General features: G+C 41.5%; 1 protein-coding gene across 1 annotated transcript; it reads right to left on the bottom strand.

Moving 5' to 3' along the window:
• Nucleotides 1-6,781: 6,781 nt before the first annotated feature.
• LOC135489602 (5-hydroxytryptamine receptor 1B-like) lies at nucleotides 6,782-11,235 on the bottom strand. Its single transcript, XM_064775029.1, has one exon. The coding sequence runs from the start codon at nucleotides 9,939-9,941 to the stop codon at nucleotides 8,298-8,300; it is 1,644 nt and encodes a 547-aa protein (XP_064631099.1). The 5' UTR covers nucleotides 9,942-11,235; the 3' UTR covers nucleotides 6,782-8,297.
• Nucleotides 11,236-12,985: the final 1,750 nt, after the last annotated feature.

The following is a 12,985-nucleotide window of genomic DNA, read 5'->3' as shown; positions in this document are numbered from 1 at the left end:
TCGAGCCTACGCGTGCGTGCTATTTTGAAAAATCGGAATACTATGCGTACGCACTACAAAATAAACGGCCCCTTAGCAGATCGACATGATTCCCTTCTCTATTATTGTAATAGAAATATACTTGATAAAATGAGAAGCCTTTGCCTGACACTACAGCTGGCTCAAACATCTCAGACATCAAATTCTAGTGACTTCTCTTAAAGTTCATAGAACTAATCATTGCGCGGATGATACCGTGTCACGACCTCATCGCCGACTTCAGTAAGTCTCTTGATATCAATACACTCGTGTGTTTTATCTTTCGTTTTCGATTACATGGTTCTGTTATTTCTAGGCCGACATCAGAAAGCTGAAATAACCACATCATGCTTCATTGCGAGTCGAGAGACTGCGTGGTTATTAGGGGTTTTGCTTCAAAGAGGAGATATTCGAGTTACTAAAGCCAACCTCACCGGCTCTGTTGCAAAGTTGCATTAATTCCCTCGTAGTCTAGTCATATTTAATTTTGGAAAGTGAACATAAAGTAAAAGTTCAAATAGTTCGGCTGACTTGTCGAAAGTCGACTGTCAATTGATAGTATGACAAAGGTTACGTCTTTAACCTTGGGGCCCGAATGAATTATTCTAATATACCACAAGTATCAATAATCCTTTTTGACAGTGATGAATGTTGTTACCAAGTTCACCCAGACAATAGGAGTGAACAATTTGATATAGAAAATAAATAATCTGTTTTTGGCGTGCGCGATAAGTGCTCGAATGACAATCTCATAGCAATCGAGTTGGCACAGGATATATTTCGCGTTGGGTTATTATATATTCGTTGCGGAGGATGGAAATAACACTCGATTTGGTTGTCAACAGCTTCAGTTCAATTCAGGAACTAACTTGAAAAACAAAACTTTTCATTGTTCTCTGCACTATAAGCATAAAGCAAGAAACGAATCATGGTGATGATCATCAGAATGCATTCGCAAACACCGCATTTTAGAAGGTTGGTCTACTAGTTTCAAATGATAGCTACCCCTTGTCTGGCAGCTGACTTGTCCTTGAGCGTTGCTTACTATCCTGGGGGACGTAATCGCATTAGAAGCCTCTTGTGACTTGCCATCAACGCCATAAGCTAAACCGACATGTAGGATTCCGCAAATGTGATTTGAATTTTAAAGTTTCTTTAATATTTTCACTTCTAAAAAGAAAACGACGCGACCTGATCGCAGGGACTATAAGTGGGGGATATCGTGTTTATAAAATTCTGTGTAATTCAAACCGAAGTCGAACAAGCGGCCAATCAAGTGATGGAATGAATTGGTGGATTGTATTTCCTCGATCAAACCCGTAATTCGCATTTACTCCGTATCGAAATACTCTGCTACCAAATGAGCTTGATGGAGATTGAGGTTTGCTTGATAATCTTCAAATATTGCTTGTAAATAAATCGAAAATACCACACAGACGTAGCTTACAAGATAATCCCCTAAACAGTCCAAGCAAAGTGCTGACTTTTGTCAATTCCAAGAAATATAAGATCAGCCTCCTAACACCACTCTCAAGATTAAATAAAGCGAGTAGTGAATATTGGTTTGGAAATTACAGTTGCTTTTGGGCGATAGGTAGTTATTGCTTATTCAAATGCGGACTACGGCAATGGGCAAGCGACCTTGCTCTATTCCCGGTCGACATTTTCTTTGATTGGGATTTTTCCTCATTGTTCCTGTGGACATCATAGCGGTTCCTTTGGACCAGACAGATTAAAAGGTCAAATGTCGAACGCTTAGAAATGCATAACTCTAATAACAATGGTTATCCGAAAAGGAACAAGAATCAGTTGGACGCGGCCAGTCTTTGAGGCGCCTTAGCGAATATGGAACTCAATCAGACAAGTGCTGTGTGGGTGCCCCAAGTGTCTTCAGGGTCCATTAGGAAATTACTGACATCCTCGCCTATGTCTGTAAAACTTGAACATGTTGCCAAGCCAAATGAGAGATCGGGTCGACTTTTGATCCCAGTAAGATTGCCACGAAGGTAACAGCATGGTAGCCAGTGGTTGTTCTTAAATAAGGATTCACTTTGTGTGATAGCATTATCTGTAAACTTATTGTGGGCCTGGTGGGCCCAATGTGAGCCCAGATTGCACATTCATTTGGCAGCTCGAACTGTTGGAGCATACGAACACCTTTGGGACTTTAGCCCTAATGGTAGACCATTTTGTGTGTTCTGGGCCCGTATAACTGTGTACGCCCTGATTGTAAACACCTATGTTGATCCTGATGGTGGACAATTTTGGGAGCCCTGACTGTGTTGCATGGATTTTGTTTCGGGGCTGCTTTCAATGTGGTTTGAACGAGAAATTGAATCGATCAATGTGCAGACAATCAATCTCCCCCACTCTACAAGCGATGCTAATGACATTCTCATTAGTACTAATTGATCCAGTCTCTAAACGACATTTAAATGTATCCCACTTAGACAGAAACCTCTTCTTAAATCAAAAGAAACCATTACAACTTTGTTGGTGTCCTGTAGCGCAAAAGAAGTGAACGCAACAAAACACTCCATCAGAGAAATGCTCTCGTTTGTCAGCTAATGACAATTTTGAGGCTGTATTCCTAGGGCAACTTTATTAATTCTGCTTAATGACACAAGAATATTGAGCACATGTTGAGCGATAATGTAATATAATTTTTACAGGGTTTGAGTGTTCCCCGAGGTGATGAGCTAACGATGAATCAATAATGACTAGGATATACCAGGGGAAAGTCAATGTGGGTTACAGTCTTAATTTCGAGTAATTTGAGTGTAGTGGTGGTGTGGGGGAGGGGGGGGGGGGGGTTGTCCTAGGAACGTCAAGGTAAGCTGGTACTTAATACAGAATATACATCGGGAATGGATAGTCATGGAAAGAAGTGATAATAAACATTGAAATTTTAAAGTTGGCCTAATGTACTGGAAACAGTCAAGGGTACCATGGCTTAGGATAGTCGTCAATTTCAACTTTACACACTTAAAAGATGAAGTATAAGGGAATCGTATCCAACATGGCTCAATCAATTTAGTTGGTTGCTTGAAAAAAAACCTGGATGACGAAATGATCAATGGTTTCTTTAGCCCCCGATGGGTGTCTTTTAAATTGGCAGTATTGTGAAAGCACGTTCACGGTTGAAAACACGAGAAAAAGTAAAAGGACATGTTGCTTCCAGTGAAATTGACGAAATGAATTGAACTGTTACAGTGCATGGGGTGTCTGGCCAAATAATGAACTCTATAACGAGGTACTTTCCATATGTATTTTTCAGTGAGCGAGCGATTCGACGGCTGGATATCTTGTTACTGCCATAAAATGCACATGTAAATGAGAATAAGACTGTTGCGACAAGAACTCGATAACACCAATCGAGTGCACTATCCAAGTGGTAATTTGGTGATGGCGATCTTGTTGGCCATTACCTTCATTGTATGCTAAGCTCGAGATGCATCATTTCCCTTAATTGAGGAAATGTTGACGACAAGTAAGTCAACTTACCTAACTAATACTTACACTAACAACTTCAGTTATTGATTCCTGTTATTAGCTGAAAGTGACAATCGTATCCTCAATCAAGGTGCGTTATAAACGGCCTGATTGGCTCTGACTTATCACGTGATGATCAGGATGACCTTAGGTTAATGGCGTCGTATTGAGATCTTGTCCTGTGCTGAACTGATTGTGATTGGGACGTCAACGTAGTGTTGACATTCATTTCATATCGGTGGTTTGAACACTGGCTTCATTAACTGATTCGCGTAGCATTCTGTCTAATAGGAATATTTCATGATCGCAATGCATCATGTAGGTTCCTGTGGTATCAGCTATTATCTGAATGGACTCATTTTGTTCTATTTCACGCTTTAACCGCTTAACGTGGCCGACTCGAAATGCCTGCATTGGAGTATCTTGGCTTATTGGCCCGCTTGCTCTCATTACGTTCTCACAAGACATGACTACTCCAACATTCTAGGAGTATAGAACCTAAATTCGGTCGATTCCCCGGACCCTGGCTGACCTCTCCACATAGGCCCATTGCAAGACACCTCCTTGCGGGTTGTATATCCATCAAGGTCATGCCACACATTCGTCAATCGACCTTGAGTGACCCCCGGGGTTCAAAGCCTCCGAAATTGCCTCTCGGGGGACACCATGGCCGGTCTACATAGAAAGACAGTAGCCTCATCAAGGAGCCTACTGTCGTTTGTCAGGGTTGTCGGTTCATCCCATGGGAAGAATTCTATCCATGGATGTTAGGCCAAAAGAACGTCTCCTCAATCGCTGGGAAGCATTTCGGGTTTCTCATGTCGAAGAAATTGGTTGTCAATTTCTAAAACCAACTAAGAGCAGAATTTCGAAGTTATACGAATTCGACGAGTTCGTTGAGTTGAAATCTGGTTTGTCCAACATACAGAGTGATTGATATGAGATACCGGTACTATGATAGACCACCACTTATCGGTTAATGTTTTTAAGCAATCTCACACAGACCATGAATCTGTACGGCAATAAAAACAAATTTACGTGCCCACTTTACAGCATAAAGATTTTCTAAAGCCGGATAATACGCATGATGGGTCAGCATGATGGGTCAACTGAATAATTCAATCCGTTAAGACGGGGAAGAGAGAATTTGTGATAGGGGGTCCACGCCAGTAATAGGCTATAGCCTCTTTCCGTTAGCCCAGATGATAAATAATGTGTTCACATTGCCTTAGAAGTAACCACACGGGAGACACTGAGATGGACACTCGCCTGAACACTAACTGCCACCATCGTTTGAAATATAACACTAGATGCAGATGGGACAAATATGTCTTTCTTCTGGTAGCCAGAGAAGCCTACTGATTGAACTGCTGCAATCCTTTCTAAATTCCCTACACCTTTTTTCTCTTCGTAGTATTGAAGGAAGGTACGTTCAGGAAAGGGCGATGTGCAACCTACAGCCATCAATTTTCAGGAACTAGAGGCCACTTGCACGATAAGTGGTATTCCATCTAATCAGCACAAGTGCATTGTTAGTAGCCTTTCCCAGCCCAGCACAAAAACATACATGAAAAGCTCAAACCCCAAAAGACCTAGTCCGAGGAGCGTGATTTGCGTCCAATAGAAAACGCATTAAAAAGCGAATCCTCTGTCTGATTGCAACAGGTGATGAATCTTTAAGTGTCTTATCTCCTGGCTCTCGCGGTCCCAAATGCCAGCCGAATGCCGTAGAAAGAAAAATATCTTTGTCCGGCAGGATGCCGCAAGCCAAGTGTATTTCTCTTATCATTCCGAACTGGCAACAATCGCTGGCTTGGACAAGCGCAGTCACACTTATCATTGTCAGAAGAATAATTTGATGCTTCGGGAAAAGGACAAGAGCGGATGCAGTAACAATGACCGTTCGTCCGTTTTCAGTGGTTATCTGGCTATTACATTGTCGATCATCGTACTTCTGTATGTTGATGTATAATAGTGAAACAGAAATAACCTCTCAAACCACCCTCATCGTAACGAGATATCATCCTACATGTCAAACCCAAGCTACAAACCAGCGGAGTGAAGTTTAGTCCCCTAATTGTCCCCCTCATGCTATCAGACCCGGAGTCTTCATATCAGAATGATACCGGTTTGAGAGGAACTTTCGCTTGAAGCTCCCAGTCCAATAAAGTCATAGCAGATCTATCCACCCGACTAATAAAGTAACACAAGGTGTGTCATTTGCCACCTTTGCTTGATATCCAATCGCCCCCAATCATGAAATTGTTCAGCTGACAAACAGCTAGAAACGCTTTGATGAAGTATGTCCACCTAATTTCCTCCTTGGCTGACCACTGTATTCTATCTTAGGAGACCAAGTCGAATAATTATTTCTCTCGCGATTTGCCGCCGGTTATTACATTCTTTCAACCATGGTAATCCGTCTACAAGACAATACAAAGACTATGATCAAACGAAGAACACATTTGCAAATTGCTTTCTTCTTTGACTGCTGGTGTTTTGGTTGTCTCCGTGTGAGGGAGGTGGCCGAACTGCTTTAGGTCATGTGGTGGCGTTGTTGTCACTAAGGTGATCTACACGTATCGTGATATAATCCATGGAACCATATTTTGATGCAAATCATTTCCAATGACGCTCACGAATGTTTAGTGTCGGGTTACTGGTTCAAATATCTTTCCGTGCTGTCAGTTGCGATCGAGTAAGGTGAATTGCAGATTTTTTACGTGACTCTTCGTGCCCATTAGTATTATCGCCAATACTCTGCTCAATTTACTCGTCAGGGAACGAAGCCTAATTCAACAAGGGATAACGTGTTCAACTGCACCGAGGCCAGTGGTATCAATTTATCTAGTTCCTGTCGACTAAACAATTCATATTTGATTATAAATCTCTGTCATTCCTTCTCGATTTCAAATACCTTGGGATGAGATGCACGCAATCTAGGCAATTAGAACAATTGGCCAAAACGCCTATTAACAATTTCCACGTTTCTTCGTTTGATAGATTCATTACAACTAATTACACACAGCGGGCAGATAACAAACGATCAGTCACAATAATAACGTCATGCTATCAGTTTGAGCATGGTGTTTTTGCAGCTTTTTGGCTCACCGTAGAGGAGTTTATACAATACTTAGTCGTCTCTCTGTCTGTTCGATGGAAACACTGAGATATGGAGAACAAAGAAAACGTTCCACCGGTACAACACCAGACAAAGAATAAAAAAGAAGTCCGTTTTTTACTTACTGTTAAGACAGGTGGTATACGTCGGTTACGTCATGCAACCTTATTTTTTCACATCGCCAGGTACGTTACCAGACAATACAGTGCTCCATGTACGCAATGTATTACAAAACCACTCAGTTGAGGAGATAGTCTCTGATGGAATGGTATTGTGTTTTAACTTATCATTTATTCATCTGTAAAATCGTCATCTATGACTTTCCAGCGAGAAGGAAATTCAGAAGGTAAATATTTTTTCAAAGATACCGGCATGACGAAACCGATGTACTCCACCTTGTATTTATTGTATGAATATAGGGACGCGCTTCTAGCGCGCAGTCTTGAGAATGTACAGCCTCATCGTAACAATATTCCAAGAATCACAAACATTCAAGGTCTGGACCAGATAGTCTATATATTGCGTCCAAACATTTAAAATTACATTGTAACTACACCACTAGCGTTCAATAGCAGTCAGAGCGTATCAGCAAATTATCCTTCAAAATCAGTTATAGTTTTACCAAATCTATCTTTTATAAGCAACGTGAAACATTCCACAAAATCTGTCCTGAAGCCAACAGCTTCTGCTCAATTCTCATCACGTTGATCATTAACCTTATCCGTGTGAGTAAATTTCAAATCTATTCTTAACGCTCCACCATCCATTTCTTAGATTCACCGTGTTGGTCTAGGACGCTTCTGCACAAGAAAACGGTCAAAACACGCACCATCTAAACTTACTATAAAAAAGAATGCCGGTGTAGAAGTAGAAATTTGCCCTGGAAAAGTGTCCTGCAATATTGCATTTTAACAGATTATGGTATTTGTTCTATTGAGTGTAAAGATTAGACCTTGTTCCTCGGACGTTCTATCCAAGGATATTCTAAACGTCTATGTCTACCCCGGCCAATGTTGGACTGTACACACATTACACATAACGCCTATTTTGCAAACCTGATAATAGCAAGAGGTTGACACGAAAAGAAATAGCTACTTCAAAGGGGCACTACGTTATGAGTGTCTGACTGAAATCCCCACTGGGGTTCTAATTGATGCCTTTTTCCCAACTCCCAACGATATCAGGTGCATATGACAGGAACATAGTGGCCTCCGTCTGCTGGTTCATTGATCCACTGACCAGCAGAGATTGGCCATCGTAATATTGTATCGTATTTTGTCCGTGATTCAGGCAACTTTTTTAGCTATACAGTCAGTCTGATACCACACAGGATTCTAAAACGTACCATGTTGCCCTTCGTTTGCCACGTACGTTGCCAGCTGTTCATGGATCTCCATTAAGATTATAAATTAGCTGGTCCTTTACTGTAGAATAAGTCGTTGAAGATCTCAACCGAAAGGTAGACCTTAAACTGTTTGCGCCTATTAGTTGTTGTGATTTGTCTTTAAAAAAAATACAATTAACGGTACTGAGAACATGCGAAATCTCGAATGCAACTAAATCGATGAGCACAGCTGGTCTGGCAAGCCCAGTCTTTAGCGTACTATACTGCATGCAGCTATTAGACAAGATATACCCAAATGAGGACAGACTGGGGTTGGCTGCATCATCTTCTGATATTAAAGTCTCTGTTTTTGGATTTATTCCGCCATTTTTGTATTTTCCCGCAAGTCAATTTCCAATATGCCCGCCGGAAGTCGCGATTGCCAAAGGCGTAAATGAATGGGTTGACAGTTGAATTCAAATAACCTAACCACGTGACACCGGTGAGTACAAGAACGGGGAAGTAGCATGTTTGGCAGAAAGGTTCGATGACGTAAACCATAAAAAATGGCAACCAACAGAAAATAAAAGCACCAACCACAATCGCGAGAGTTTTTGCAGCCTTTCTCTCCTTGGCGATCACAGCGCGAAGTTTTTTCGAGTCCATTTTAGACTTGTCAGTTTTGTTTGCAGTATTTCCATAATTGATGCGGAGCGAACCTTGCTGCCGCGCTTTTAAGCAACTTTGATAATTGTTTCGACTGGGAAATGTTAAGCTACTCTGTGATTTGCTTGTAGTGTGGTTGCTGTTCAAGGTGAACTCCACCGTGTAGCCTTGGTGTCTTCTCATCGGGGGTGAATGTACACTGACATGGACATTATTACTCCCTGGAAGATTGGCAGTGGCAGGCGCTTTTGAATAAAGGCAAGATTTGAGGCTGGTATCTCGACTCGAACTTAGGCATGACTTGAGACTACTCTGCTGGTTTAGATTGCCCGGTTGGCTTAGACTGAGATTGGAGTCGATGCTTCTCTGTTGGTTCAAAGCAGCATGTTCTGGGAGCTCTAAACCAGTTTCTTCAATTTCGTTTAACCCACCTTGTTCACTTGAACTTAGATTAGACTTAAGACTAGCTTGTTGGACTACCGTTGGATGACTGTCCTCTTTTTCACTGGATGAATTTCCCGACACCTCATTATCTCCGGAACTACACTTTGTCTCGCTTAGGCTCATATCCTCCATGTTAGTGTCATACGCACGGGACGCCATCAGAACGCTGCGTCTGTACGGTTTGAGTCTGATCTCGCGCTCTCGCGTGACTTGGAATATCTTAGCATAGACAAAGAGCATGATAATCATTGGAACATAAAATGAGCCTAATGATGAGTATATGATATATCCGGGGTCTTTTGTGAGTGCACAGGCAGATTCGTCGTCCCACCTGCCCTCTTCCTGCCAACCAAATATCGGAGGACACGTTACGGCGATCGAAACTATCCAGACGACAGTAATCATTATGAGTGCCAACTTTTTACTCCGTCTAGTCGCGTAAATCAGTGGTCTTGTTATTGCAAAATATCTATCCACGCTGATACAGCACAGATTCAAAATGGACGCCGTACAAAACATCACATCTAAAGAAATCCAGATATCGCAGATGACGAAACCAAACCACCAACGCTGAGTCAACTCGACAACAATATGGAAGGGCATGACGAGAACTGACACGAGAAGATCCGCCATTGCCAGCGAGATGACGAAGTAATTAGTCACAGTCCGCAGCCGTCGATTCGAACATATCGCACAGACAACAAGAAGATTTCCAAAGAACGACGCGATTGCGATACAGATAAGGAGAAATCCCACTATGATATTCCTAATGAGAGTATGAGACGTAAAGTCGTCTGCGCCCCCTAGCGACTGGTTTAGAAACACTTCGATCGATTCGTTATAAGAACCGTTCCAAATTGCATACCCATCCGACATGGTTGACCATCCTCTCTTGATGACGTCACAGCTGCTTTAGAACGAGCGCACTTAACACCAACGATATGACAATCGACAGCCTTTCAAGATAATTCCTCTTTCTTTTTCTTAAATGTTTTACGCGCAAACTGTAAAAAAAAGGACTTCTCGTTTGTTAAATCCACAGACGATGATATCGGCAAGTTAAACAGTGTGAAACTCCTGGTTTCACATCCAAATAATTCACCACATGCTTTTAGTTAGATAGGCCAACGACAATTCAAATTCCAAATTCAAATTCAATCCCTATTCTAAATTTGTTTTCCACCAGTTGACGGACTGATCACGATCGGGCATTGTCTGGCATTAATTAACTGAGATGTGAAACAGCTGAATGTATTATCCGCACATTCATATAAAATCCACAGTAATTCCTGAAAATGTCACATCAGTCAATACATTTATCAATTTATCCCATATCTCTCTGATATTCTCTCCACACGTTGGAAATGACACAATGCAATTTCAACCCTTCGGTATATTTCGACTAAGATGACGTATCAAAACACATATGAGAAAATATACACCTCCTTTTAAAGGTTATTCCGTCGCCCCGTTTTCTTTCCGAATTACTTCAGTTTGTTATGCCATCCCTTTCTCCAGAAAGTTCAAAGAATTTACTATGACATCTAATGTATTTTGACCCTTTTGTTGGGACCCTGGCATGCAGGATCAAATAGAGCAGTTGCTTTCATTACATTGCAGTCAAGAGAACGCATGTTTTCAAGACACCAGTGATGAGCATCTGAAAGTCGTTTGTTAGATACTAGGGCTCGGTTTTACCGAGCCTTCAGGCTAGTAGAGTGAGTGATGCTGCTTAACAATCGGTACACCTCCTTACTTGTACCGTTTTGCGAGGTTCAACATTATACTAGTCAGTTCTTTCATGTAAGTATGTGGTCTGAGACAAAGACGTATAGCCTCAGGAGAGGTTTGTGTCTTCACCAACAAGTACTGTTCTAAACAAAAGTGCACACTTGATTACTTTTTCCAGAATGAAGGAAATCCAACCAATCTTGTGTAAATCCGCTATTCCTGTGTTTTTAACGAACGGAAATTTACGAAGAGCTTATCAGTACGTCTCCTCATCCGGCGATCGGATTGGGTTCGTTAGCGAATGCTTCAGCATTGCGATTGCCTTTTCCTTACTAGACGGACGGTTGTCTTCACATAACGAAAGTCGTGATGCATTTGGCAGATGGTGTGTTCTAATTGGCACGTATTCATAATAAGCGCGGGAGTTGATTGTCTTCTGCTTGGCAACCTGAAAGAGGAAAATAATGCATATATTCATTGACTCATATCAATTAAAGTGAGCTTGTGTGAAAATAATATAGCTTTGATTAGAAACCACAAGGGGGACATTAGCAATATCTTTATGAAAAGCTAGTTCAGACCCCGGCTGGACTTGCAAATTCTAGTCATTCTTATACTACATGTACGTGATGAATTTTTATTGGCCTTGTTAATCCTTGCGGAAACCGTATTGAATTGACAGACAATATCATGGAGAGAGAGATATTTGGGGGCGAATCAGTGATATTGAGCATGCAGAATACCCTACCAAGTCAGCAATACTTTGAACATTTGTAACCTGCCAACAGCATTGATATAGACGTGGTATAGCTCGTCATGAATCACACCATTTGTCGTCAAATGGTCTGTGACGATCTCCTGGGACGGGGTCAATGTGAATGATGAGGCTGAGACCTGACTCTTTTGGCTAAGAGAATTGTAACACTATGTTACCTTTCATGGTAACTTGCGTGTAATTTTGAGTACGTATAACGATGAAATGAAATAAAAATGAATGCCTGTTTACGTGGCTTGTTACATGAGTTTCAACAGGCTCGTAGTTGGAGTTGTTATACATCATCCACACTAAGAGTCTTCATGAAGAACAAACAGACCCCATCTCGACCACCAAGATTTTAACAGCTTCGCGAAACCTCGCCCAGAAACTAAAGATCCTTTATAATCGAATGATGTCAATGTCCTTCAGCTAACTGTCACTGTCATAAATACTTCCGTCACCATTTTGACTTATTTCCGTTGCTTGTCATAGTTCCAGCAAATAACGAGGAAATTGAAAACGAAAAAAATCGCTGACCAGACGTCGGTAATTGATCCAGTGATGGAAGGCAATATTGTCGGCCGTCAGTTCTGCGTTGAGACGCCTAGAATTAACTAGTCGGGAAGCAAACACTGATGGTTGAAGAGCTAATAGCTTGTAACAAAGTTGTAAAAGGGATGCAACAGTGTCGTCTTCCAACTCAAAGTGTCTGAAGTCTGTCTGTTTTTCACACATTCTCGATATTAAGAAGCATGGAAAGAGAGGTGAATAGTACCTTCTGCACCTGGTTCCCAATGAAGCGTTTCACCTGCCACTCCAGCCAAGAGGGAATTTGTGAGGCATATTTTCAGAAGGAAGTTGTTTGTCACTCGAAGTTGCTTGGAGTGATCTGAAATTACCGAACCTGTTGTCTCACATGTTCTCCCATGCAGGCACTTCCTGTTAAGTCATTCAATACCCAATACCCAATTTTCACAAACTCTCCTTCGATAGTCGTTAGAATATCATTTTGAGATGCAGTTCTACGTCAAATACATTTACTAGTCTTTATTCTTATCACCCACTATCTTTTACCTTTTACACCACCGAAACCTCACAGCCACTTAGTGATGAAAGCTGGCTAACCTTGTTATAGCTCTGTTAATATTGGTATCAATACTAATGACACACCCATAGTTGCGTGCGATTACGTACAGTCTGCCTTTCTGAAAAGAACATGGAAACAGAGCATGGCCTGCGGGGATTGTATTGACGTTCATCTTGTGAGATTAATTGCTAAGCTATTAATAGGGTACGCCCATATTTTATGTGATTTAGCCAAACCCTTGGGGTTGTGGGTTAGAGAGGTTCAGAGAACTAGATATCATTAAATACCTCTCACCAAACCGGGATTCATAATGCTACAAAAACTTCGGTCTAATAGCCAGGCTAT

This window comes from Lineus longissimus, chromosome 6 (genome assembly GCF_910592395.1).
Source record: "Lineus longissimus chromosome 6, tnLinLong1.2, whole genome shotgun sequence".
In the NCBI taxonomy this organism is placed as follows: Eukaryota; Metazoa; Nemertea; class Pilidiophora; order Heteronemertea; family Lineidae; genus Lineus; species Lineus longissimus.
The sequence above is the reverse complement of the archived record's forward strand: the minus strand, read 5'-3'. Positions and strand labels throughout refer to the sequence as shown.